At 43.4% G+C, this 25,218-nt stretch overlaps 2 protein-coding genes across 6 annotated transcripts in view; both read right to left on the bottom strand.

Moving 5' to 3' along the window:
• The window catches only part of PSTPIP1 (proline-serine-threonine phosphatase interacting protein 1), a 51,525-nt gene extending 47,161 nt beyond the window's left edge, over positions 1 to 4,364 (bottom strand). Inside the window, exon 1 of one of the 2 annotated variants that reach the window (XM_031045965.2) lies at positions 4,060 to 4,364. In XM_031045965.2, coding sequence (XP_030901825.1) covers positions 4,060 to 4,092 — 33 coding nt within the window. In that variant the 5' untranslated portion in view covers positions 4,093 to 4,364. The remainder of the gene's footprint in view (positions 1 to 4,059) is intronic. The other variant, XM_031045964.2, reaches the window with a different exon arrangement.
• An 8,777-nt stretch (positions 4,365 to 13,141) lies between these two features.
• On the bottom strand, positions 13,142 to 25,004 carry RCN2 (reticulocalbin 2). 4 transcript variants are annotated; one of them, XM_034066184.1, is made up of 8 exons: positions 24,844 to 25,004; positions 24,628 to 24,733; positions 21,773 to 21,969; positions 19,418 to 19,519; positions 18,727 to 18,823; positions 16,225 to 16,367; positions 13,790 to 13,943; positions 13,142 to 13,635 (listed from the first exon to the last, which is right to left on the bottom strand). In XM_034066184.1, exons 1-7 carry the CDS (start codon positions 24,955 to 24,957, stop codon positions 13,791 to 13,793), a joined length of 912 nt encoding a protein of 303 aa, XP_033922075.1. In that variant the 5' UTR covers positions 24,958 to 25,004; the 3' UTR covers positions 13,142 to 13,635; position 13,790. The 4 variants fall into 4 exon arrangements, with proteins under 4 accessions (XP_033922075.1, XP_033922073.1, XP_030901826.2 ...); XM_034066182.1 differs by having other exon boundaries at positions 19,418 to 19,531; XM_031045966.2 differs by having other exon boundaries at positions 13,142 to 13,943.
• Positions 25,005 to 25,218: the final 214 nt, after the last annotated feature.

Genomic DNA, 25,218 nt, shown 5'->3' on the forward strand with positions numbered 1-25,218 from the left:
CTTCCATGGAGATGAAGCTGATCCAGCTGGGCAATCAGGTCAACTGTTCCAAGTTGGTTCCCCCTCTATTACCCCTTTCACAGTTTGTAGAGCTCAGAAGGATGCAGTACGTACTGACAGCAGATCCTGACTTCAGGGGGTACAGCACATACTGACAGCAGATCCTGGCCTGCCTGTGTGCCAGTGAGTGCTGAGATTGCTTGTTTTAATTTGCCTGATGCCAGTGGATACATATGCAACTGATGCAGTCTCATTCACTTGGATTTTGGTGCAGAGCTGCTTGCAAAGCTGAGATGCTAGGATGAAAGCTTTGGCAGCCACATCCTTCCCTGCCTGATCCCAGCCCTGCTTTGGATGCCAGGGGCTGGCAGGAGCCCTCATTAGCCCCTGTTTCTCCCCCCCAGACAAACCTGCCCTGTCTTACTTCCTCCTGCTTCAGAAGAAGGGGCCCTGTGAAACTTAACCTCTACAGAAAGGCAGCTGCTGGTATAAAAAAGACTTCATTTTCTGAGCAAACCAGTTGACATTATATTTCCCTACATCACCGAGTAGGTCTATAAAATAGTTTTACTGTGACTTTTACCATCATCTCTGCACTCTTATTCCACAGTTAAGAGTCTCATTAGAAGTTAAATTTTTTATTAAAATAATTACGTCTTTTCCTGGCATGTATAATAGACTGTTGTGTGAGAAAGCTACAGTAACAATTGAGAGGTTCACCTGCAAACTCAACTTTGCATTGAACCTGATGTAGAATATAGCCTGGAGTCAAAACAAGAAAGGTGAAGCAAGCATCTTTGTAACAGGCTCTTTATCTTCAGCACTTCCATACCTCCCACTGCTGTAGCATCTGACCACAGGAGCTGCATTGGCAGGATGGTGGTAAGGAGAAGTCCAGAGCAGGGCAGGGAGCACATCTTGCTATCTCATGTTCATCATGTTTGCTGGCCCATATCTCCAGCTTAATTGTTCTTTTAAAGGAAAGCTGTGAGAGTGCACAAGCCCTGAGCTCATCCCACAGCTGAGAACAGAGAGCACTTCACACACCTAATTCCAAGCACCTTAGGAGCCAATTTCCAGAACTGGCTTGCCCACTTGAGTTTGATTCAAAGCTGCCCAAGGGAATAGATTTGCACCATTCAACTCCGGGCACTTTGGAGACTGTCCCAAAACCAAACACCTCCTTTAGAAGTTTTCCTCATTCCCCCTTCCTGGGTGGGTGAGACCAGTAAGCACCTGCCTTCCCCTTGGGTAGAAATAGCTGCGTTTCACAGGGTTGCAGCTGGAGTGCTAAGCAGCATGTTGGAGAAAAGCACAATAGAAGGAACAGAAGGAAAAGGCAGCAACAAGAATTTCAGAGGAAAAGCAAATGATAAGTACAGGAACACAGAATAAGAGAGAGACTCAATCTTTGTGACAAGGGGAAGGACTTTCTTGGTTAGTGGGGTTTGCTCAGCTCTCTGCCTATTAACATAACCCTGTTAACATGAAACTCAGCAGACGTTCTCCCTATTAACATGGGAATGTGTCTACCTGGCTGATGTGATGCTGGAGAAGACAGGTAACATCTGTTACATTTGTGTAGCAGCCCAGCAGAGTATGAATCCATTAGCAACTACCCTGCACCAGCTATCAAAACCGATTTGTGTTTCCATCTCACTAATGTTTTCCAAACACTATTAACAGAGGACACGAAACTTGTGCTGAGAAGCACATTTTGGTGGAGGCTTTGAGCAAGTTTGACTTAAACCATCACAGGGTGTGTGGAGGATACAAAACCAAATTGAAATTAAGAAATACACTGGTTTGAGCCCAGGCCATGCTCCAAAGCAAGTGTGAAAGCTGTGGTGTAGGACTATGATTAAGTCATGGCTACACATAATAGAGGAAAAGAGAGATTAAAACTTACACCTATTATGAGGAACAATTTGCATTTTCCTGGAATACAGCACACCCTGTTCTTAGGAAGACCAAGGGACTTTGGGGAGGAATGAATGGGCCTCTTTCTCTGCTAGCTGGGAAGATCTGCAGCTTTTAAGGTTTCTTTATGTATTTCAGATTGCTATAGATGCTAAAGAAACTTCCTCCTATGAACAAGTTCAGCAATGGTGAGAGCAGAGAGTTCTTGCTCTGGTGTACCTTGTCAGGAGGAATGACAGCAAGGGTGCAGCAGTGTCCTCAGACAGGTCTTAGAGATCAGGGATCTGTACTGAGCAATCTGCTATGGTGCAAATATCCTTTTGGGTTTTAATGATAAAGACAGTGTCCATTCATGGTACAAATCAAATCCAGGAGATAATTGCTCACTGAAGCAAACCATGCAAATACATTTCCATCTCACTTAATGGGCATAACAGAGCCTTTTGAATGCAAAAATAATTGCTGATCTTGTGATTTCGGGGGCAAGCTGCATGCCTCTGCCACATTGTGCAATATCCTGTGAGTTTTCATTTTAAAAGACTTATTATTGCATACCTAAACCCGCCATCCTCAACCAGATATATTCCTGCCCTCTTAATCGAGCTTGGTGAGACAATGCTCTCAGCCAAACAGTATTAAAGGCAAAGATGCTTTCCTTTAAGGAAGGTGTTAGCTTCAAAGCTAAACAGGGATTATAGTCATGGTAACGTGACTAAGCATAGGAGAGAAGGTGAGGGAAGAAGAGCCAGAAAGAACTGGCCTGGCCAGATTGCCAGCTGGTGCTCATCACCCCAACCCTGCTCCAGTCCCTGCAGGACGCCTCACTGAAGCCTCACTGAAGTCCAAGATCTTGAAAGTAAACACACCAAATGTGGCAGTTCAAGGGTCAGATGGCACATTCCCAAAGGCAGTGCAGGAATGCCAGAGCTGCAGCTCCCAAGGTAGCACTGGCTTCTGGTCACATCCTACCCAGTGCAGGCAACAGCTGTGCAGCAGAGGAGGCACGGAGCATCTTGTGTGGATGTGGTTGGGTGCAGTGAGGGTTAACATCAAAATGCACTCCTGTATTTCCTCATTGCATTTGATGTAACTGCTCAAATGTGGTGCTTGGGGTGGGGAGGGCTTCCTGGAAGGGCTGGGAGGAAGGGGGTTCACCAAAATGTGTTCCTGCTTCTGCCCTGCTGGTTTGGGGGTGGGGAGGGAGTAGGTAGAAAGAAAACACAAGCAGCAAACACACTGTAAAGGGACTGTTCTACTCGGCCTGATAGGGAAATGGCAGGAAGAATTCATAAGCCCTCATGTCTTTCTTTAAGTCAGCCCTAGATGCTGGAAAATGACTGCTCAGAGTCGAGGCAACCACGAAACATCCTGTTTACCCAGCTCTGCAATGTTAGAACTTGTTGATGATGCTGCTTTTTTCCTTAAAACTCCCACATGAGAGGCAATTGCAAGAAAACTTCAGATTGCCCTGGAGGGAAAACTGATGAGGGCCTTTTTACCTTGTAACTGCAGAGAAGGAACTTGAAAACAAGACACAAAAAGGTTATTCAACCAGAAGTCACACAGAAAGGGAGCGTATCTACATGGTTTAGTATCCACTGGTTTTAAGGGAGCATTGGGCTTGATTCTTGAGTGTCACTGCTGGCTTTTCCTCCGGGTGCTCTGTCTGAGCCCTGGGCACCTCCACACCCTGTGCATGCCCTTCTGCACCTAGAAGCAGGCACGGGCTGCAGAGGTGATCGAGCAGCAGCATTTGCACGCAGCCAGAGCAGCAAACGTAAGCGCATCCAGCCTATCATTAGTAGCAGTTCACCTGCGCTGGGAGACAGTCCTGAAGCGGGGACACTGTCCTAAGGGACACACAAACCCTTTCACAGGTGGCTCCTGGACCTAGCACAGGAACCGGGAATGCCGGTTGGTTTATGTGGGCCAGATGTATTCTTACAATGCAGCCTTCTGCTGAGGACCTAGCACTTGTACTACCAGACAAGTAGGTTTTCACTTGGAGTCAAATCTGCTTTTACTAAACCAAATTTAAAGCACAGAACAAGATTAAATTAGTTTTGAGCCACATATAGAGCCAAGCTGTATTTTAAGAGACTTTTAAATGCAGATATATTGAATGTAGGAAATACTCACCCAAAACGCATCTTTAAACTGCAGCTGTGTCATTATTACCGCTCTGTGGAGGGTGAGGAATCCTTCAGCAAGTTCTCTCTTGGGTGAGAGCCACAGCAGCCACAGCTCTGAGCCCTGTTGCTTTACCCCAGCCAAAGCAGAGAGTGAAGCACATCCACAGACCTGGCTCTTCTGAAGTCAGGCTGGTGCAAACAGCATTGGGCAGTTTCAGGCAGCTCCACGTGATGACCTATGACTGGGACGGGACAGAGGGGATAAAAGCCGTGGCTCACACAGAGAGACATGCACACGCTCAGCACCTTAACCCCAAACCTGTTTCTCTGCTGCTAAATAGTTCATATTGAAATGAGGAAGCAGGGAGACGTCAAGTGATGTCAGGCTGCTCCGTGCCCTGTGTGCATGTGAGAGGCTCACAAGCTGAAAACCAAAGAGGCAAAATTCAGCTCTATAATTTGATGAGATACAGGAGAGAGAGCAATTGAAATGCAAAGGAAACCAGCACAATACAGAGAGATAAGCTGTGAAGGAAATGAGTGCCAAACTGTCACAGAATGCTGTGGTCTTACAAAGAAAACAATGTAAAAGAAGCCCATGAGCCATGTTTCTCCTGGGGTTGGAGGAGCCCATGTGTTTGCACACAGGAAGTGTAGCTCAGTGTTGCATTTCTGCAACAGAAAAGGTTTTTCAAGACTGGTTAAATTAAGAACACTGAAGTGTGCAGGTGTCTGCACGCTTTTAGATACCTGCATGTCTATATAGAGAACATTCTGATTTGCATGTCCTCATGTAAATGTTCCTGTGAATAACCAAGAGATGGGAAATTCAGAAATTAAATCCAAACGCTTGAAAAAAGAATTGAGATGACAGAGCTGAGAGTTTATTGGCACCGGGCCCTGAAGTGATGCTTCACAGACATTGCTTGGGTACCAGTGGTCCCTCCATGAGCAGTTGGTAGCTGTGTGTCAGAGAGTTTCTTTCTTTGTGGTCTGAAGAAGGCAGGGAACATGCAGAGGCTTTGAGAGGGCAAATGAGGAGTGCAGAGGGCAGAAGGGAGGTGTGGAATTGCTTTGGTTGTCATGAGCAGCAGGAAAAAAAGCATCATTGCACTAGAGGGTGAGCAGGAGAAACGTGAGGATTCACTTGCAGAGGGTGCTGAGGGGGGAGTGATGCTTCCTTCCACAGGAGGAATTCCCTGAAACGTGTATTCTGAGGGCCTGGCACTGCTCAAAACACCTGATCTATAAGCAGAAAAAGAGCCTTTTAGAGAGTATTTTATCTCAGTCTGTCTAAAACTGAATGTTTCCTTTCGCTATTTCCAAATTTGAGCTGTTTCAGTAGCTTTGCTTCTGTTGGGTCTCAGAACAATGCCCAGAGGGCACTCTGGCCTCCAAAATCATATCCTGCTTTCCCATTATTTGTAGTTTGGCCTCCAACCAAAACCCTGGTTACTTGGTGGGCTCTGTGCCTGTCCCTGCCAGGACAGTCGCCTCCCTTGGGAGCAGCCTCTCACACACCACCAGCTTTGTGCTGGGGGGGAGTTCATCTCCTGCTGCTGCCTGGAGGAGAGCCTAAACCATGCTCCTACTTCAGGTGTTCTGATGAGCTGCCAAACATCAGTTGATGCGAGCCCAGCCCCTGGCTCTGATGAAGCAGAGCTGTTGGGCAGATGCTTGCTTTGGAGCCATCACCAGCCTGGCTGGGTTATGTGCAGAGGGTGCTGTGCCTTGCAGGGGCTCGGCAGGGCTCTGGAAAAGGGAGGAAAATGCCTGAGGTTTGCAGCTGAAGAAACTGAAACCTGTAGTAAACAGTGAGGGCAAGCACATCAGTGCGAGAGTGCAGGCCTGGGATGGGGTTGGTGCTTCACAGCCTCCAAGGTGCAAGGAACGCACAGAATTCATAACCCTACATGCTCATTTCCCCACCTCTGCTTGGTGAATAGCTCTCTGCAGAGCCTCAGGTGCACCTCCCTGCTGCACTGGCCATGACTGGGTTCAGAAAAACTGGGATAGGGTTGTTTGTCTTTTCCCCTGTAAGCCGAAGCACCAAATCATACCTACATGTCTTGCAGTGGGCATTTACTGAGTTTGTGCTGAGCTGCTCTGCTGCAGCTGCTGGTTTGTAGCATGCAGTTTTAAACTTGAATCGTTTAGCAGAGCTTGAAATAGCACCCAGAAACAGCAGTTCCCAAGAGCTGTCTGTCTTAGAAGATACCCCAGCCTCCTGAGTGACCCAGGAACAGGAGAGTCTTGTGAGTCTTCTGTAAAGCTCTCATAAGAAATGCTGCACTTGGAGAAGAAATCTTCCTAAGACCATCCTCTGGTCTGCAACAAGTCAGCACAGTGCCCAGTTCTCAGGTCTCATGGTTGGGTTCATAGTTTGGTGTGAGTGGCCTGAACTGTGGGAAGGCTGGAAAGGCTGTGGGAGCTGTGCAGGGTGCAGGGAAGGGGAGCAGACCCAATGAATCTTGGCTGCTAAGTCCTGGAATGTCTCTGCTGAATCCACCCTGAACATCATGAAGTTTTCCCCTACAATACAGTTATAGTGATAGCTCTATTCCAAACAGGAATATTTCCAGTGGGCAAGAGGTTTAGATTATGGCCTTGTAGGGAGTGGGATGAATGTGGCAATGAGAAGTGATCATCCATTTGTTTGTTTGGTTATTGCCAGGCTGGATCCTTTAAAAACCTTCAGGGCCTTTCATCTCCCCTTATTAACATGGCTTTTCATCTAAGCTTTGTGTCCACTCAGAAGTCCAGAGGTGTCAGTGATACCTGGAGTGGAACAGGCTCCCTAACAACCACTGCAGCTCCCTTCCCACCACTGCTCTGAAAGGTCACAAATCAGGTTTGCTCTCTCATAAGGCCAAGAATCTGCCTCCATGACAGGGTATTGGTGGTTTATTCTGATAATCATATTGTTTGGCAGGAGAATGCACCATTTGAATCTGTTCTGTAGTGGAAATTGATGAAAAGTCTATTGTTTTTTGTAAAAATTATGTTAGAACTTTGATGTGCATCCAAATGGAAGTTTAATGTTCTTTTTTATTAACTGTACACTGCTTTGCATAAAGCTTTTTATTGGGGATTTGGGTGGCAGGTTTGGACCCGACAGAAGTTAAAAGTACAAAACCAGCATCTACAAGCAGGGTTCTGCTCATCCAGGGCTTCAAGCAAAACATCCTTCACAGTTAATGCTTCTGATTTTGGGAAGTAGTCAGTAAACCTTTGAGTCTATACAGAAACAGGATGAGGGGGTCTATGGAAAGCATTAAGGCAGTACATAAGGAGATGCATTTGAATGCAGATAATTCAGGTACTAGGATGATTGTATTTTTCAAAACTCCTCAGGTATATTGTGGTCCCTTGGATCATTGTGAAACTGAAATGGAGAACAGAAGGCACACGTAGAGTACTTCAAAGCCTCTGTAACAATTACATCTAGGAGCTATGGCTTCACAATGCTTGCTGTAGTACAGCTGTGTTCCAAATTAAAACAGCCCAGCCACTGGTGTCTAACTGAGTCCTAAAGCCTAGAGACACTAGCAGCAATGAAACTGCTTCCAGAGGAAAGCCTCTGCTCAACTAGTCAAGCCTTGTAGCTGATTCGCTGCGCCTCCGTTCCCATACAAATGGCCACTGAATTTCAATGTGAGAATGTTGGGGGCTTTCAAATGATCCACAATTGTGCCAATTTAAACACCCCTGCAATCACCTGGCCTTCTTCGAGGAGCCAGCCTCCGTTCCCATGGAAACAGAAGCAGCAGCCTCCGAGCATCTGCCTGGATCAGTTACTGCTCCTCTGAACCCACCTACAGCTGCTGGCTGAAAGCTGGTTCAATGTTCTTCAGACCCTGTGATACCGGTTCTGAGGCACACTCCCTTTGCTTCTCTTAGAAGGAGCTATTTGAACATCCTCCCAAAAGCACTGTTCCACAGTGCCAGACAGTCCTGCTCGCATTTTGCTTCAGCAGAATTGACAGCTCACATCAAGATTAATTGCATATAGTCTGTGCTCTTCTCTAGTGTTTTATATCAGCTTCCAACTGAAAGCCTTTCACTGAAAGGTAGACCCAGTCCCTGATGTTTTACCCAAGAGAAAGATCATCACTGTCTGCAATAATTATGAAGAACATAAATAGATTTCCTCCAAAATCATCATGATACTCTGTATACCCTAAAATTACTGTTCCTATCACAGAAATGCAGGGTCATTTTGTGCTCGGTACATGTTTGAACCAGGTTAGCTCCCATCCTTATCCTGGAGGTGTTTCAAAGACAAAAACAGGAGAAGAGAAACTGTGGGCAACTGCAATGTCACAGGAGGCTTGATTAACACGGGCAGTATCTGGCAGTTCTTTGGAGAGAAGTAAAACCACTTTGTGAGAGAGAAAATGAAGAGTTGTGTTTCTGCCTTACCTTCTTGTCAGAACTTCAGGTACCTGCAGAAAGATGGCTCTTATTTCTCTGGCGTCTTTTGCATGTTTTACCAATGTAATGGCTTTCTCCATCCCATTAATTCAAAGCAAATAGCTACTCATTTGCAAGTACTGCATATTCATTAGCTAAGTAGGCAACGCTTGCAGTGCTGAAGAGCTTTCCACTTCTCAGAAAGCACTCTTTGAATACTACAGGGCTGGAAAGCAAAGCAGGCTTCAGGTTCACAGGAACATTACACAAGTTCAGGGTATGCCTTGCAAAGAACTGCTCTTGCCTCCTTCAGCCTGCAATGGTATGCACACAGGCAACGGCTGCTCAGGGGTCATTTTGGGTAGAGCAAAGGCATCAAAGACACTGGTGAAAAATCATGGCATTTTATGGATCTCAACCCATCAGACCTTTGTCCAAAGCATACCACCTCCATCAGGTCTGCCTCTGCACCGAATGTCCCTGCTTTTGTAATAAACTGAATTGTTTAGCACTATGGGAGGCAACAGCTTAGATTCTTTCAGCATGTTTTAGAACATATCCTGCATATTTGCTCACTTAGAAACATCAGCAGTTGTTTTCTAATCTTTCTTCAGAGTGGAAATGCAAACCAAGCAAATCGAGGGTGAACACCTGAGAGAGCCTTCCGAAAGTCTGTGCAAAGCAAAACTTTTCCAGATAAGTGATGTGCATGTTTGGTATTGTAAACACTCTGAAATGTCACAGTGCAGTTGTTTTAATTTGGGCTGGGTCAGCCTGGAGAAGAGAAGGCTCCTTAAGGGGAGACCTCAGAGCAGCTCTAGTGCCTAAAGAGGCGGCAGGAAACCTGGAGAGGGGCTTGGGACAAGGGCCTGTAGGGACAGGCCAAGGGGAACGGCTTTAACCTGCCAGAACAGGGGAGACTGAGATGAGTTCTTAGGCAGAAGCTCTTCCCTGTGAGGGTGCTGAGGCGCTGGCACAGGGTGCCCAGAGAAGCTGTGGCTGCCCCATCCCTGGCAGTGTTCAAGGCCAGGTTGGACACAGGGGCTTGGTGCAAGCTGCTCCAGTGGAAGGTGTCCCTGCCTGTGGCAGGGGTTGGAAGCAGATTAGCTTTAAGGTCCGTTCCAACCTAAACCATTCTGGGGTTCTATGATCTCAGAATCTCCTTCTGAGGAATGAGACTACTTGATTAGACTGCAGCTTCTACCTGTGGAAGTTCTGTGGGCATGGTTCAGGATATGGTCAGCTGGAACAGCCAAAATAGCCAGTCTGAAAAAAAGAAAGCCAAAAGATCCAATTCAGAACCGAAACCATAGCTTTGAATTACGGGAATTAAAAAAGAGAGTTGGTGACAGTTAAGTGACACATTCTCTTTGTCAATACACTGAGGTCTGAGGTGAAGAGGCAGCCTTCTTCAGGACGTTGTACTGATGTTCTCTGGCCTGTTCCATCTGATCTCACTTTGTAAACAGCTCCTGCAAAGTATTCCCAATTCAAATATTAAATCTGGTTAAACCACTTCAAGCTCATCCAGTTCCAACCCCTGCCACAGGCAGGGACACCTTCCACTGGAGCAGCTTGCTCCAAGCTCCTGTGTCCAACCTGGCCTTGAACACTGCCAGGGATGGGGCAGCCACAGCTTCTCTGGGCACCCTGTGCCAGCGCCTCAGCACCCTCACAGGGAAGAGCTTCTGCCTAAGAGCTCATCTCAGTCTCCCCTCTGGCAGGTTAAAGCACCATCTTCATCTCTGATTTCTCAGAGAGAGACTGAGCATTTTTGTTGGTAAGGTAACCTCATTCTCTTCCTCAAAATGAGTTATCCCTAATTCAGTCCCCAGGTCTGTGGGAATATGCATTAGGATGATTCTTGGACTATATCTGAGACAGACTGTCAGAGGAACAAACACTAGCTAAACTCAATGAAGAGAACAAAATCCCTCTGCTTGTTCCAAAATCCTCCCATTTCTAAAAGCAGGTATTCTAGCAAAATTTGATTTTTACACAAACATTGCATGTAAAACTGCCAGGTGCAGAGGGCAGAGGCAGACTAACAGGGCAGCGAGCAGGTGAAGTGTTGGTGTTGGGGAGCTCAGATTTGTAGTTTTCCAGATCATGTAGTAACTACAGGAACATATCCTACCAAAAGCACAACTCATCCAAATGGAAACTGGATGACAGAACAAGCAAAACTGCAGCACTGGTACAAACAGACCCTGCTTGGAGGTGCACAACAAAGGAGGAAACAGTCACAAGTTCCAGCAAGGGAAACTCTGATGAGGTGAGAATTTCTCAGTGGTGGTGATTCAGCCATGAAACGGGCCCAGAGGGATGGTGGAAATAGTGAGAGCCTATGAAGGTCCTGGGCAATGTAAACAGTCTTTGAAGTTGGACCCACTTGAAGCAGGAGACTAAAGCAGGGACCTGTCTTGCACAGATCAGGAGGCACAAATAATCCTGTTTGAAGGGATCCTACCTAAACCATTTGGCAACATGCGCTCATTTTTCTGTGTATTGCAAGTTCCTTTGGGTATGCAGCACTGCCAATTACAAGCTGCCCCTTCCTCTGCCTTGAAAAAGTGGAGCTTGCTAGAAGTAACAAGGAAAACATCTCAGGTGAATGCTTATCTCAACACTGGTTTTAAGCTAGCAGCTGTTCTTGTAGCATACATATTACATGTCTATATATAAATACACCTGCTCTGTGCAGAGGGTAGTGCCCCATGTGAAGTGCTTTGTGCCCTTCTCACAAGAAGAAAAGGCACATTAAAGGGTAATTCCACAACAGACTGGTACTTGTTGCCTTCAAGAGGCGTGACAACCTGGTTCAGGAACAGCGCAACAGCCCCCCCTTGGGCCGCTCGGTCCAAATGCTCACAGACACCAATGTGGTGGATGGCAAATGGCGTTTATTGAGAGCACGCCGTTATATAGCCTAGGTTTACGATGTCATTTCCGTCTGCTTGCATCGTAAAATTGGTATAATCACCTAAATGCTATTGGTTACCTGGAGAGGGGTCTTATCTTTCCGTACAGCACGATACCTTCCGGCCGCCAGGCCCTATCTGCCTACAGGTACTTAAAGCACAATCCTTTGTGCTGCATAAATGCTGCTCACACGGATGTGTACCAAGGCCTCTGAATGGAGGCGTAAGGCAATACTTGATAATGGAGAACGTTATTTTAGCAGCCCCACTGATCTCTCACAGCAAAAAGGGAGAAGTTGGAAAAATAATCCACAAGGAATTCATTATAAATATAGAAACAGGTGAAAAGAAAGCCAGCAATAGATCTTTCTTTTGATAGTAACAACAGTGGGAAACCAAAACTGAGCAGTGTTAAACCTCAGGCACAAGCACTTACCTGGCTTGAGTGGGATTCAGATGACAGCTATTTCTGGCATTTCAGATTTGCAAAAACCCACAAATGCTACAAATGCTTTTCCCAGTTTTCTGTTCCTGTTTCTCTCTATTGAGGTAGGAGGATGGAGCAAAATATCCCAGTCCGTGTTTTCTCAAAGAGGTGGAGGATTACAGTGCTAAGTGGGACTAACCAGAGTTTGTCTGAACTGTGTGAATTAATCATAGAACCACAGATCTCAAGGTCCTTTCCAACCCAAACCATTCTATGACTCTGAGCTCTGGACCATACACATGCTGTGCTGCCCCATATTTTACTAGTCCTGCTGTACCTCTTCTCCTTGGTTTACACACATCACCACTATCCAGGGAATGACCTGGAGTCAAGTCCAAGTCCAGGGCAGTAGCACCTTCCCAAAGGCTTCTTCTCCTTACTTTAATTACCTTACTTAAGATCAGACCCCACTATCACTATGGCAATAGTTGTTATAATAAAATATTCCCAGGAATTGTGATAAACAAATCTGAGTAGGAAAAAAACCCCCAACCACTAAAACTGAAAAACGTCTCTTGAATTTCTATCACTGTGATATCTAAAAGAATACAGCAAAAGCCCATGAAGTTTTGTTCTGAGTCAAAACTGCCAGCCTTGTAAAAGTGAGACTTCAACACTTACGTCAAAAGGAATTTCCTGCTTGTTCCGAGAATAATGAAGAGATGGTATATTGGGAAAAAAGCAAGGCAGAACTAGTTACTTTTACTCACTACAAAGTGAGTTGGGAGAAAGGATAACATTAGTCAAGAGGAACACTGCAGGAGCATTACAGGAATTGGTTATCTAGAAATTAGAACTGCCTAATGTGCTCCGTGAAAGCTGTGCTGCGAGGCTCCGTCTGTTTAAAACACTCAGCTCATTGCTGTCACTACCTAGGAGATAAAAAGCAAATCTCTGTTCTTTTCTAAATTGGAGCTGTCGTGCCGTTAACCTTTCAGACTATTTCAATAATCACGTAATGGGACAGTACTCACTTTTATGAATGGTAATTGTGGAGCCTTCAACCAAAGTTAACGATAGAGGTTACTGCTAGAAATACGCAATGCCTTGATGCTTTCAAGTGCCATATATCGCCAATTAAAACAAAGGCAATTGCTTTTGCAAACTTGTCCAGAAAATGCTAAATGCACACATTGCTTGTTTTGAATCTGGAGATGACATGTCTTTGGTTTATAGAAGCTCAGAATGTTGCCATTGTATAGTACAGACATTGTTCACATTTTAGGAAGTTGTTCTGGGTGACCCACAGGACAAATGGACAAATCACAGAAAGAGTATTCTAAGTTTTAATCCAACAAACAAAGAGGATTTTAACACTGTAAAATACCATTGTATTGCTAAGGCTGTAAATTGTACATCAAAACCAATTAATGTCTATAGAGGTAAAAATAGCAAGTTTTATGATACAGTAAAACACAGTATAGAAACCATTGAAAATTAAGTAGAAACCTCTTAAAACAATTGAGGCATTAATCTAAGTGTTTCTTCAAACATATTAAGTAAAACACAGTTAATACTGACTCTAAAGATCCCCCCATCTTCCCTGCTCCCCACCCCTATTAAACGGTTTAGAAAACATAGTAGTCACTCAGTTACAGGTTTGCATTCTCTCAGAATCATTTAGAGTCTCCACTTCTTCCCAGTACAGTAGAACAACTCTTCACAACACAGGATGGCCCCTGAAGTAAGTTATTTCCCAATGCTGTATAATTCTGCAAGTATTTCAGATGAATGCTGAAGGCTAGAAGAGGCCCAAGGAAGTCTGCAGGAGGGCAATCAAATTGTGAATACAATTATTTACACAAACATTAGTGTACTGTAATTACAGCATCAAACTTGCAACAGAGCTGATGGATGCTTTTAACAAAAGCTCCAAATGAGAGAAAGGGAAGAAAAACAGATTACAAAATAAATACCCTAAAGTTCTTCATGGTAGAAACGTTTGTCATGAAGCTGCCTGCCATAATCCGTTGCTTCGCTGTTGAGAAACAAATCCTGGTTCTTGAGGATTTCTGCTTCAGAAAGCTTTTTATCATCATTCAAATCCATTTCTTCAATAAGGTGAAGAGCCTTTAAAATAAATGGATTATCATGTCCACAGTTAATAGAGGTGAGCACTTCAAAATAATGCTTTTGGAATGGATTTGTCCAAGTCCTGCTGCACCACCGTTACTAGTAACAAGCTAGACATGGGTTTGCATGCAGAACAGAGCCTTTCTTTCCTGTTTGTTTCCCTTTGCCTCTTTAAGGTTAAGCAGTGGGCACACTTGCTTTCAGCGCTGGAGGTGTCTAATGTGCTGAGCCATCTTTTCCTCTCTGAATCTGTGGAGTCCCACTTTCCCATCACACATGCATACAGAGATCTGCGGCTGGATATTCCCTGTGTATCATTTGCAAAAATGCCCTACAGCTATAATTCATTATGTAAATTTAACTGGGAAGTAGTTGATGGTGACCTTCAACTGTGGACAAGCTAAGCCAAATACACACAGGGACTTCAGCTTTGGGTAGCAAAAAAAGGGGGGAGTTTAGCAGTAAAAAAAACCCCAATTCCAGAATAATTTACTTGTAGCTTATTGACAAGCATTACATAGCTCAAAGCTAACAAGCCAGGACAGCAGCTTTTGCGCCTATTATTTCTGAGAAATAGAGGAGTCCTAGCATTACATGGGATTAATTGTATTTGCCAGACATCTATGAATATGAGGATTTAGAGAATCCTTCCATTCCTACATTTTCTGATTGGTTTGGCTCAATAGAACTGCTTAGTGACTTTTTAAAAACATTAAATATTACTTACATTTAAGCTGACTACATCACCAAAAAGCACTGAGGAAAATAACAGGGACTAACGTCAGCCAAGCAGATTCTAAAAGCACTCTGCATGGCGAAAGCTAAAAGATTATTAAGACAAACATCTTGGTAAACACATATCCGTTCCTGCAAATGGAATGTACAATCATTTTTCTATTTTTATGTTATTCAGCTACCAGGTTACTGAAATCATTTTGAAATGCCAAAATGGCACTGCAATATTCAGCTTATGATTTAAATCAGTGCTGCCTTCTCTTTATGATAGGTGACTTCACTAAGCCCTTATATTAACTGAAGAGAGAGGGAAAAAGGCATATTATAGAAACAAGTAAAAGAATGATTTCTTGCAGAACCAGGCTATCCCTACAGCACAGCCTTGCTGCAAGCTGACATCTGAATGAATAGGGTAGAACTGGTGAAAAGCCCCCCAACATAACCAAGCAAACTAACACAGGTATGACCAGACTCAACACCAGACAGGATTCATGTTGGTTCTAACAGTATTGTTTCTGTGAAATAAGAACCAAGCAGCCTCAAGAGTGAGATGTTAAAAAAAGCACATCCACATTAACAAAAATACCACCAGAGCACTCTTAACCTCCTGCAAGGTCAGGAACAGGAGAGCCCTCACCACTGGCTCGCCACACGGCTTTTTCTGTCACCAAGAGCTGAGACAGGAAGAGCTGGGACCTCAACAATGACATGGTCCAACACAGCAGATGGGCTGTGCTGTGTGACATCAAGTGTCTGCTGCCTCTACCAGGCATGGGAAGACCTATTGTTCCTGCCATTCTATCACCAAAATCCTCCAGTGCAAAGGAGAGAGACTCAAATTCAGCTTCAAAGTTACTAGGGGAAAGGCAGAAATCCCCTCCACTGCAGTTGGTGACTGTAAAGTCTGCTCATTAAAACAGGTTGTTCTGGAACACTCAGTGCTTCTACTGCCTGCTACGACAAAATAAAGACAGCTAAAATGAGAGTCCACTTCAACCTGTTATGGCATTCTACCCCTGATTAAAATCATCCTCATCAAAGTTTGCATCACGGCATCCTGAATTATGGAATACTTCAATTTTCTTGTGCTCATGAAACACAAGGTTTTAGTTCTGCAAATTATGGTGATTTATCCAGTTAGAAGAATCACAATCAATTTTTGTTCTCAAAATGATGCTGTCAGTAGGTAACAGCTGCTTTTAGTTGTGTATCTCATTAGATTTACCTACAATTACAACAAAATAACAGACTAAAATACCGTACCCTTAAGTTAAACCAGATAAGCTATTTAAACAGGTAGAAAAATACTTTGTTAATTTACACACATATAATTAATAGGAACTTCAAATTTGCCTAATGCAGGCAAAGGACCTGCATTCTTTGCCAGACTGAAAGAAGGTTAAAAATATATACAAAGATGTGCCTAAGTGTTCCTTTTCAACTACTGAGACAAAATGAATCTAAACGCATCTATCATTTTCTGGCAATACATTCATAATTCTACTGCATTAATTCAAATCTAAACAGCAGTTAAAACACATACCTCCTCTTGGGCAATACCCTGGTTATTGGGTACTATCCAAGACAACAGCTCTTGAGGGTTGAGTTTTCCATCATTATCCTTGTCATAGTCATTCACAAACCGATCCTTCTCCACAAGTATCCATTCTGGATCTTCCCTTGCAGCTAGTAAGAGACATTTGTCAAGTTTAAAGCCAGTCCTTACCTCAAAGCAGATGTTTTCACTTTTTCTCATAGCAAATTCAGTTAATCTCATAAAACACAAAAGTGATTTCAGGGAATAAAGCCAAGCCTTACAGACCAGTCCCGAGAGATTAAATAAATGCAGCTGTCTACAGATGAAAAAAATCCTTGTGTACAATAAAACAGAATGTAAAGCTAAGACAATATTAACATTGTAAATTTACAATTGAACTGAGCGGATATTAAAGTCAAGGTTTATCATAAACTGAACTGTTTATCTTAGTATCTCCACATTTACCTAGATTGGTAATGGAAAAAGCATACTTTATATGGAGTGTGCTGCCAGGGAGATGGTTTCCTACTTATTGTGACAACTGACACATCAGTAGGAAGAAGTTCAAGTGGATGACAGAGCTGTCTTACATATGCAGTATTTACCCTGACTAAGATTACTCTCTCCCATAAGCATGCAATAATTGTGTTGCAGGTGCCATGTTGAGAGTATCATACAGCAGCAATGTGAGCAGTACCACAGACATTGGTCATCTGGGCTCATAACAGATGGAGGAAAGTAGTGGGTAGTGTTTGGCATGATTCTGTGGCATTGAGAAATTTTAAGGCCATATGAAGTTTTTAGTAACATTCTATTGTCTGTTCCCCTTCTTTAACATCAAGGGAAGTCCATCTGTGACAGGTAACAGAGAAGGCAAAGCTCTTGATCAGCTCAGGCTCAAGCCTGAGGCTTTAACATTAGCTTACTGTCTCATTTTGGTTTGTTTTCTAAAATACCTGGAATGTACCCAAAGCAATTTAATTCACTGTTCTTTATTCGTAGACTTGGTTTATACTCACTCTATGCACTGGTATTGCATCCTGCACCTCGTCAGCAATCTTAAACTTGTCTCTAACTCTTTGAGAAATTTAGGAGTAATTCATCAATCTGCAACTATTGCAGACAAGCAAGAACAGGTATTATGACTTCTTAAACCTTTTGAAAGTCCGAAGTAGTTGGCATCACAAGCAGGTAAATAACAGTTCAACTATTATTAGGTTTCTGTTATAAAAGCACAAGAGTGAAGTCCCTCTTCTTCCTTTCTAACATCTAGTTTTGCAAGTAGATTATCCCTTAATGTCACAATTCACCATACGCTGTTGCCCAAAGCCACAAGACAGTTATGAAACCAGACCCACCATGTAGTTTATTAAGTCATTTTAAAGTGCACAGCAGGAACGCTGTCTGCAGGAGAGAAGCTGTTTGGAGAAGAGTTCAAGTAGTTTCTACAGTTATAGCTGATTCTGAACTCTTGCTAAAATGTGTTAATGACAAAGCTGTCACCTTCTCTCTTATTGCAAGGGCCCTAGCAACAATTTCACTCCTTCCCAACAACTTGAAAAGCTTTTTTCAAGTCCAAGCAGGAAAAAGGATAAAAGAACTCTGCACTTGCATCACAGATCTATTGTTTTTTACTGGTTCTGGCAAATAAAGACACTTACAAAAGGTGAAATTCCAGGGTTCACTGGAGTGAACAGAAACTGCCTATTCCCCTGTTTCTCCATATCCTCATATGGCTTAAACATTTTCCCCAGTCAGGATGTTAGTCCACACTTAGGAACTAGCACTCCTTAGGACCAAGCAGACTTTTCACATGCCTAAAGCTACTGGTCTTTTTGGAACTGGAGGAGTTATCTGCCCTATCTTGTAGCAAGTCAAATACAGGATAGAAAATATGTATCTATTAGCAATATAGGTAAAGGGCTGATTAACACCAGATAAGTGTCCTTTTTCTTGCTAAAGAAGGAATAGATCAAGTTTAAGAAGGGCAAGAGTGAGAGAAACAAGTGAAAGCAGACAGGCTTTTGGTATCTGGTCCAGTGAATGGGCTCCTTACACTTCCCTTCCACCTCTCTTAAAACACAGCTTCACTCCTCCTAAAGCAGGGCTCACAGCTGCCTTCTTAAGCTGATAAAGCCCAGGGAAATTTAACCTTTCATTCCTGCTGGCTAGTTTCACAGACGTGTTCAGTTACCAAAACCATGTCTTACTTCAGCTACGTACCTAGTGCTGAGGAATGGGCTTTCAGTTGCATGAAGTAACTTGCAAGGAAAAGAGTGGAATGGGCTATATGTAAACTATTGCTAAGCACACACTGGGCAGAGTGAAATAATGAGCCACTGTGCCCAGTATCAGGAAACTGGATTATTCTAAAAGACAGGATAATGTTACTCAGAATCTGTAGGTGGAGACATAAAGAGCTGAAAATAAAGGTGCATGCAATTTATCCCTTTCCAAAAGCTTTTGTTAGCTCCTTCTTTCCTGCTCCCCCCAACACCTTTTCCTTACTTGGGTCTCTTCTGTAATCACCAAGGAATTCTTCCAGGCTAACAAATCCATCACCATCTTTATCATGTTCTTCTAAAGCCTCCTGAATGACAAAGTCCTTTTGCATACACAGGAAAAGCAAAACAATCAATTTGTGAAAAATTAGCAACTTGTAATCAAGAGAAGCAGCAATAAATAACTTCAGAACAGTGAGGTGTTCTTTAAAGGAATGACTCCTTCATGGCAAATCTGCTTTTCTGTTTTCCACAGACTAGTCCAGTAATTGGTTCCTGTGCATCAAGGCAGATGTGTTAAGAGTTTAGGCTGCCAGATTTTATGGAAACTGGATCTGGAAGGTGTTCACAGAGCTGGAATCATGCAGCATAATTCAGAACTACAGAAATAGCTGAGAAACATGGATTTGTGCAAAGCTGCATCCTCTCATTCCACTTTTCATGTGATGTATTCACTAATTTGCATTTTTCCTTTGCAAAGACATCTTTCCCGTGAATCAGCCTAGCTCGAACTGAACTCTGAACTAGGCATGAAACTGAATGCACCACACATTAGCTAAGTGTTGATTTGGTCTGTAAAAGCCATACACGTAACTGCTCAAAAACACACTTCCTGAAGCGCTGGGGCTGACCACACACACTAAAGAGATGTTGCATCTAAAGACACAGCCTGATAAAGATACTCCCCTGAATCTTACCGTCATATACTCCACTTCTTCAGGATGTTCAAAAGCAACAAATTCATCCACGTTTAGATCAGGAACATCATCTCTATTAGCTTTTTCAAAACGCTTTTTCTCCTTTAAATGAAGCTTAGAAAATAGATTTAGTTAGAGGACTTAATGAAAAGGAAAAACAACATCATAATAGCTGGCTGTGAGCTCATTAGAATATTAATTGTTTCACATTATCTACTCATGTTCTACTCATGCTGTATTTTCACTAAAAGAGCTCATCCAGAGCAACAAGAAGAGCACTATTAACTGAAGTAGTTTTATTCTAAAAACTGCATAAAAACTTCCTTTATTCAAATTTAAGGAGACATTTAAAACACGCTCTTAGTCAGGGCTTTGAAAACACAAAAGAGAGATAATGAAAAGACCAATCCTTGTCTTTATATCTGCTTCCTCTTCTAAAAGTCACCAATTCCCAAACTAGCCTAGTGGAGTACAATGATTATCATTAATGGTAGCCACTGCAAATTCCAGAATTTACATTTTAAAGGACACTTAACCTTCTGGATCTATATCTCATTTATATCAAGGGCTGTTTGTAGTTCTAAGGAGGTCCTGAAAAATCATATATGTAAAATGTCTTTTCTGAAGCCATTTAAAGTGTGAAGTATCAGACTGCTTCCCTTAACACAAGACTCTTGTGATTACATCTCGAAGTATTTCAAAGCAAAGTCACTTATTCAACCTGTTTTATTTACAGATATCAGCACGCTCTTTAAAACTAAATAATATCCACAAATAACGATTTGAAATTGTACTTCCTAGTTTATATCCTATTTATTGACACTTCTCTCAAAATCAGGCTAACCTGAGTAATACAGAGCATAAGATGTAAGGAATACAGTATAACTGTAACTATTCTACAAAGAAATTAAATGTAGTCCTCAAGAAAAGCTGTCCTTAGCTGAGGGTTTAAATAGGAAGGCAATTCAGGACTGACTACAGGAACTACTGAACTGCAGCATAAACTTTAGCTATTGAGGGAAAAAGTCTGCTTTTCAGTGAGCTTTTCTGAGCAGTGATGGACAAGGCTGCCACCTTCTGGTAAATTTATATGTCTACTTGGTGTCACTGCTAAATCAATACCATGCTATTATAACCTTTACGTTTTGCTTAGAGCAGGATCTTTCCAAGGCTGAAGCTGGTTGACATACGATGCTTGTACAAATCTGCCTGTTTTGCTCTTTACAATATATGTTGAAGAAATCAGCAAGCACAAAAACCTAGGAAGCAGTCATAGTATAAGAGTAGGAGTTCTAGCTCAGCACAGACATGTATCATTGCAGTATCTCAAATATGGGACCAATATTTTGACTTCTAGTTCCATCTGAAGTCTTGTTTTGTTTATAAGCTATGTAATTATTCAGTGAAGTGACCTCCAAAGCTTTACCGTTTCCTCAGTGTGTAAAATCCCGTCCATTGTACATTTTAGTTTCACTTCTGCCAACATCCTACATTATCTACTATACTGAAAACAGACAAAGTAATCTTTACAGGGAAAAAACAAAAAAGCAAACAAAACTAAACCCCTAACAAACCAAAACTGCTAAAATCAAACCAAAATTCAGGCCAGGATAGTCTAAGACTCGCTTATTCCTTTCTGGGAAATATTTAAATATGCCTATAAATGTGTAACTTGAAAGGAAATAGGTTGTGCTATGGGTGGTTCTTGGTGAACCTTTCCTCCCTGCCTGTTTCCACTCTTAAGTGTCTGCTCTTACAAATGGGATTAATCCATATATATCAAATTTTATTGATCGGTTTGAAGTCAATGTCTGAATATCAATGTCTGAATTGCTATTGCTTTCTCTGTGGGACTCTAATGGACAGAAAGCATTAAAGCAGACAACACTGATACCCTACACTAGGTACTTGAGAAATACCTGAAAAAGTGGGTAGAGCAGTGCAATAAAGGGGGTTAAGGAATATAAGGGTTTTTACCTTCAACACCAGTGGTACTGGCCCCTGCTGAAGGCAGGTCACTGGTTAGGCTACAGACCCAACCTACCAGGTTGCCATCTTGGTTTAAGAAGATGGCTGGAGGCTGTGCTCTGTGATAAAGACTGTCAATGGACTTACACTCCACTCAGCTAGCAAAATATGCTCAGGAGGTACGATTTCATTCTATCTTCATTTTGTTGGTAGCAGCTTTAATACTCCATTACTCTCCTTTAATTACTCCCCTATCTCAGATGGATGAAAGTGTTAAAACAATGTGCCAGCTGCCACGGTTTCTCTACCCATCTTGTTCCATCACAATAAACAAACATTGCTGCCTTTTACCAGCAGCTTATAGAAACTGATGCTGAAACATTTTACCTGTCGAAATGATTCTTCTTCCTGATCCTCCAGGACAGAGTTATCATCAAAATCAATTTCACGATCATATATTTGCATATTATACTCCTTCCAAGACAGTAATCCATCACCATCTTTGTCATAGTCGTTGAAGTGTTGCTTAGCTTCTTGTGTAACATAATGTTTAAAAGACTGCTGTATCCAGGAGCTCAGCTCATCTGTGAAAATCATTAAAAAAATACTAAAATGTAAAAAATCAGGATCATCTGCACTATAAAAACTGCAAAAATACCATAGGTCTGCTCAGTCTGGAGTAGACTCTGCAAATCAGCTGTAAGCATATAGAGAAGAGGTTATTTAAAGCAAAACAATCTGTTTATGCTATGGCTTTCTTTTCCAAGTTAACCGAATGAGAGAATAGATCACAGCTTCAGTTTTACTTTGGTAGTACTATTTCCCCATTGATACCCTTAGGCTAGAGTTACATGGTGGCTTTAATACAGCCTTTATAGGTGCTGCCAGAAAAAGTGTGATACACCTGGGGAATAGCAGGAAAAAACTACTACAGGTAGTGTTCATAGAGCTGCAAAGCAGAGTGCATCACTGGAAACTTCTCTTAGTTTTCAGCTGAGAAAGTGCCCCTATTGAGCTCACTGGGACTTGCACAAGGGAAGGAGCAGCCTGCCCCTTTTGATGACTGCTGACAGAAATGTCAGCTTGTACTGATGCTGTGGCCATGCCTTTCAAATCCGAAGCCAATCAGCACTGTTGCTGCTTTCAGCTTTTAATTATTATTTTGTCTTCAGAGCTTTGTGGAAATGATGCTGAATATGGTTTAAACACACAGCTCTAAACATAACTTGGTACCCCAAGAAATCATTGTTCCCATCAGTCTTGGGTTTCCTCTGAAAACTAAATTCATTGCTGTGGCCTTAGTTACTCAAAATAAAATATTGACAGATATTTTCCTTTTACTTAGGGCAAAATCAAGCCCTATGTATTTTGGAAATGCTTTTAAGCTACTTCTTTTGATAGAAATGTGGTGAAAAGAAATAAAGCTTAACATACAGATGAATTCACAAAATACATTAATGTCGCTTCCTTTAAAGAAGATGGGGAGAACATACTCTCTCAGGTACCTGGAAGGGGTAGACAACTTCCTCTGCATTGCAAAATGATACAGCTAACTCAACTCAACTAGAATCCTGCTCTGAAGAGTCCTGATGACTACTAGAGTATCGCACACAATTCTACTTAAGAAAAATATTATACCAGTTTTTAGATACCAAAATCTCTTATTCTGTCCTTCTTGACAGAAGTGTCAAAAGTTTCTATACAACTTTACCAGGTTTATTTAAATGTCTTTGAAAAGCAGCAAGAGATTTTTAAAAATATACTCTGCATATTGAATTTCTATTACCAAAGGAACCAACTTTGTTAACAAAATCTGTGAATTGATTGAGCGTGCAGAGGCGTGCATGCCACGGCTTGTGCTGAAGCTTGTGCACAAAACCAGCACTGCCTCACAAGAACCTGCAACATGGCTTAAAGATGGACAACATCTAATTTAGAGCATGGTTTTATTCCCAGCATTTAAGGCACGAGGCACAGCTATCTGAACATGTCATGTCCCGTGCCATTAATCCAAACTACTTAATGCTCTGACATTAGAGAAGCAGTAGTCATATATCGCACCTTCTGTCACTGTTAGCCTCCAAGCAGAGACACCACTAATAAGGAAAAATTCTCAAGGAATATTTTGCAATACACTGAGAAACAAATGAGCTGAAAAAGCTTCAATACTATAAACTTCTTAGTGTAAAAATGCATTTCACTGCAAGTTTTCCTTTGGGAAGTGAGGGGAAGGTAGGTTTCCATTGGACTGAGAACAAGATGAGCATGGAGGATGGGTGGAATTCCTACACTTTAAATAGAACTCTTCCCTTACAGCCTTCCCATTGTGAACTGCCTGTTGCTTGTTACAAGGATAAGCTAGCCCACTGAAGTTATGGATTGCCTCATCTCTACTCAGTCAGAGGCTGGAACACTGAAATAAGAGTGCCGTTGATCAGTTTCAGCATATGAAGACATCAAGAGATGTAGTTGATCTTGGCTTTAAAAACATATTTTATCCTCTCACCTAGAAAGCTTCCTGCATGTTTAATATCATGTTCATGAAGGATCACTGTTCCGGTGTTTGAACAAGGATTCTACTTGTTCTATGTGTGTGCACTTGAGAGACTCTGTATTTTTGTCAAAATCACAGCAGAACACCAAAAATACATTTTCATAGTGAGTTTTTAAATAAAAAGTGTCAGAACAATGTACTGAGAGGAAGGGCCGGAGTTTAGTGTGCAGTTCATGAGTCTGACTGATAAAAACCTGTCTGGGAAGAGACACTTGACACTATATTGTGATGGAATGAATATATGATCCCTCAGTGTCACCAGGTATTGAAACACATGTACGAATTTCAAACACAGAAATCCACGCGATTCAGAGTGGCTTCAGATGTGCAAGGAGCAGGTACCAGCACAAAGCTGGTTCTTGCAACTTGGTATTGCACTCTGAGGCACACTGACTCTGTTGTGTGTGCTCTCCTGGGCTGCTTTCACCGCCTAAGAGAAGTGTCAGAGATTGAGGCATCCTCCGTGCATGTATCTGTGTGTACATCCGCTGCTGGTGTTCCTAACGCACTGAGCTGGAGGGTTGTTAGGTGTTTCACGTGGGTTCTCCACAGCACGGCTGTCACCAGCTGTGTCACGGGTAGTGCGTGTCTTTTCCTCCTGAGGGCACCGGGCCAGACACGGAGCACGGACAAAGCCCGGTCCCGGCCCGGTTAAACCCCGCCATGTGCCGCCCGGGGCCGCCGTTACCCTTGGTGAGGAGGCCGTCCGCATCCGAGTCGATCTTCTTCACAATGGCCCTCAGCCGCCGCTGCTGCTCTTCCGGTCTTAACCGCGCGTACTCGTCCGCCTCGTCCTGCGGCAGAGGAACCGCGCGTCACCGCGGGCCCTTCCCGTCCCGGCGGCCCGCCCCGCGGCCTCCTGGGCCCGCTCCCGCCGCCCGCCCTCCCGCGGGCCGGGCCCCACCTGTCCGCCGAGCAGCGCCTCCCGGTCGTAGTCGGCGCGGTGCTGTTGGTGCGCCGCGCCCAGCGCCGCGGCCAGGGCCAGGCCCAGCACCAGCACCACCGGCCGCAGCCGCATCGCGCTCGCCGAGCAGGGGACCCGCGGCGAGGGGCGGGGAGAGGGGCCGCGGAGGGCGGGCCCCGGGTGCCGCCTGAGCGACATACAGCGGGAACGTGCCCGTCGGTGGGGCGCGGGAGCTCAGCCGCCCCTCTGTCCCAACCTGGTGTGCTCTGTCAGCGGGACGTGCCAATCTCTGCCAGCACAGACGGATCACTTCCCAGCGTCAGAGCATCAGTGAGGCCTGGCATCCCGGAGTGACTGTCACCAGGACTTCAGACA

The sequence above is a fragment of the Melopsittacus undulatus genome, chromosome 9, assembly GCF_012275295.1.
Source record: "Melopsittacus undulatus isolate bMelUnd1 chromosome 9, bMelUnd1.mat.Z, whole genome shotgun sequence".
Taxonomy (NCBI): domain Eukaryota; kingdom Metazoa; phylum Chordata; class Aves; order Psittaciformes; family Psittaculidae; genus Melopsittacus; species Melopsittacus undulatus.

What these genes read in the sequence shown, in the direction of transcription:
- RCN2 (XM_034066182.1), bottom strand. Translation starts at nt 24,957, where the DNA reads ATGCGGCTGCGGCCGGTGGTGCTGGTGCTGGGCCTGGCCCTGGCCGCG. An exon ending in AGGCGCTGCTCGGCGGACAG is followed by an intron (nt 24,734 to 24,843) that starts GTGGGGCCCGGC and finishes CCTCTGCCGCAG; the next exon opens with GACGAGGCGGACGAGTACGC. An exon ending in GGACGGCCTCCTCACCAAGG is followed by an intron (nt 21,970 to 24,627) that starts GTAACGGCGGCC and finishes TGATTTTCACAG; the next exon opens with ATGAGCTGAGCTCCTGGATA.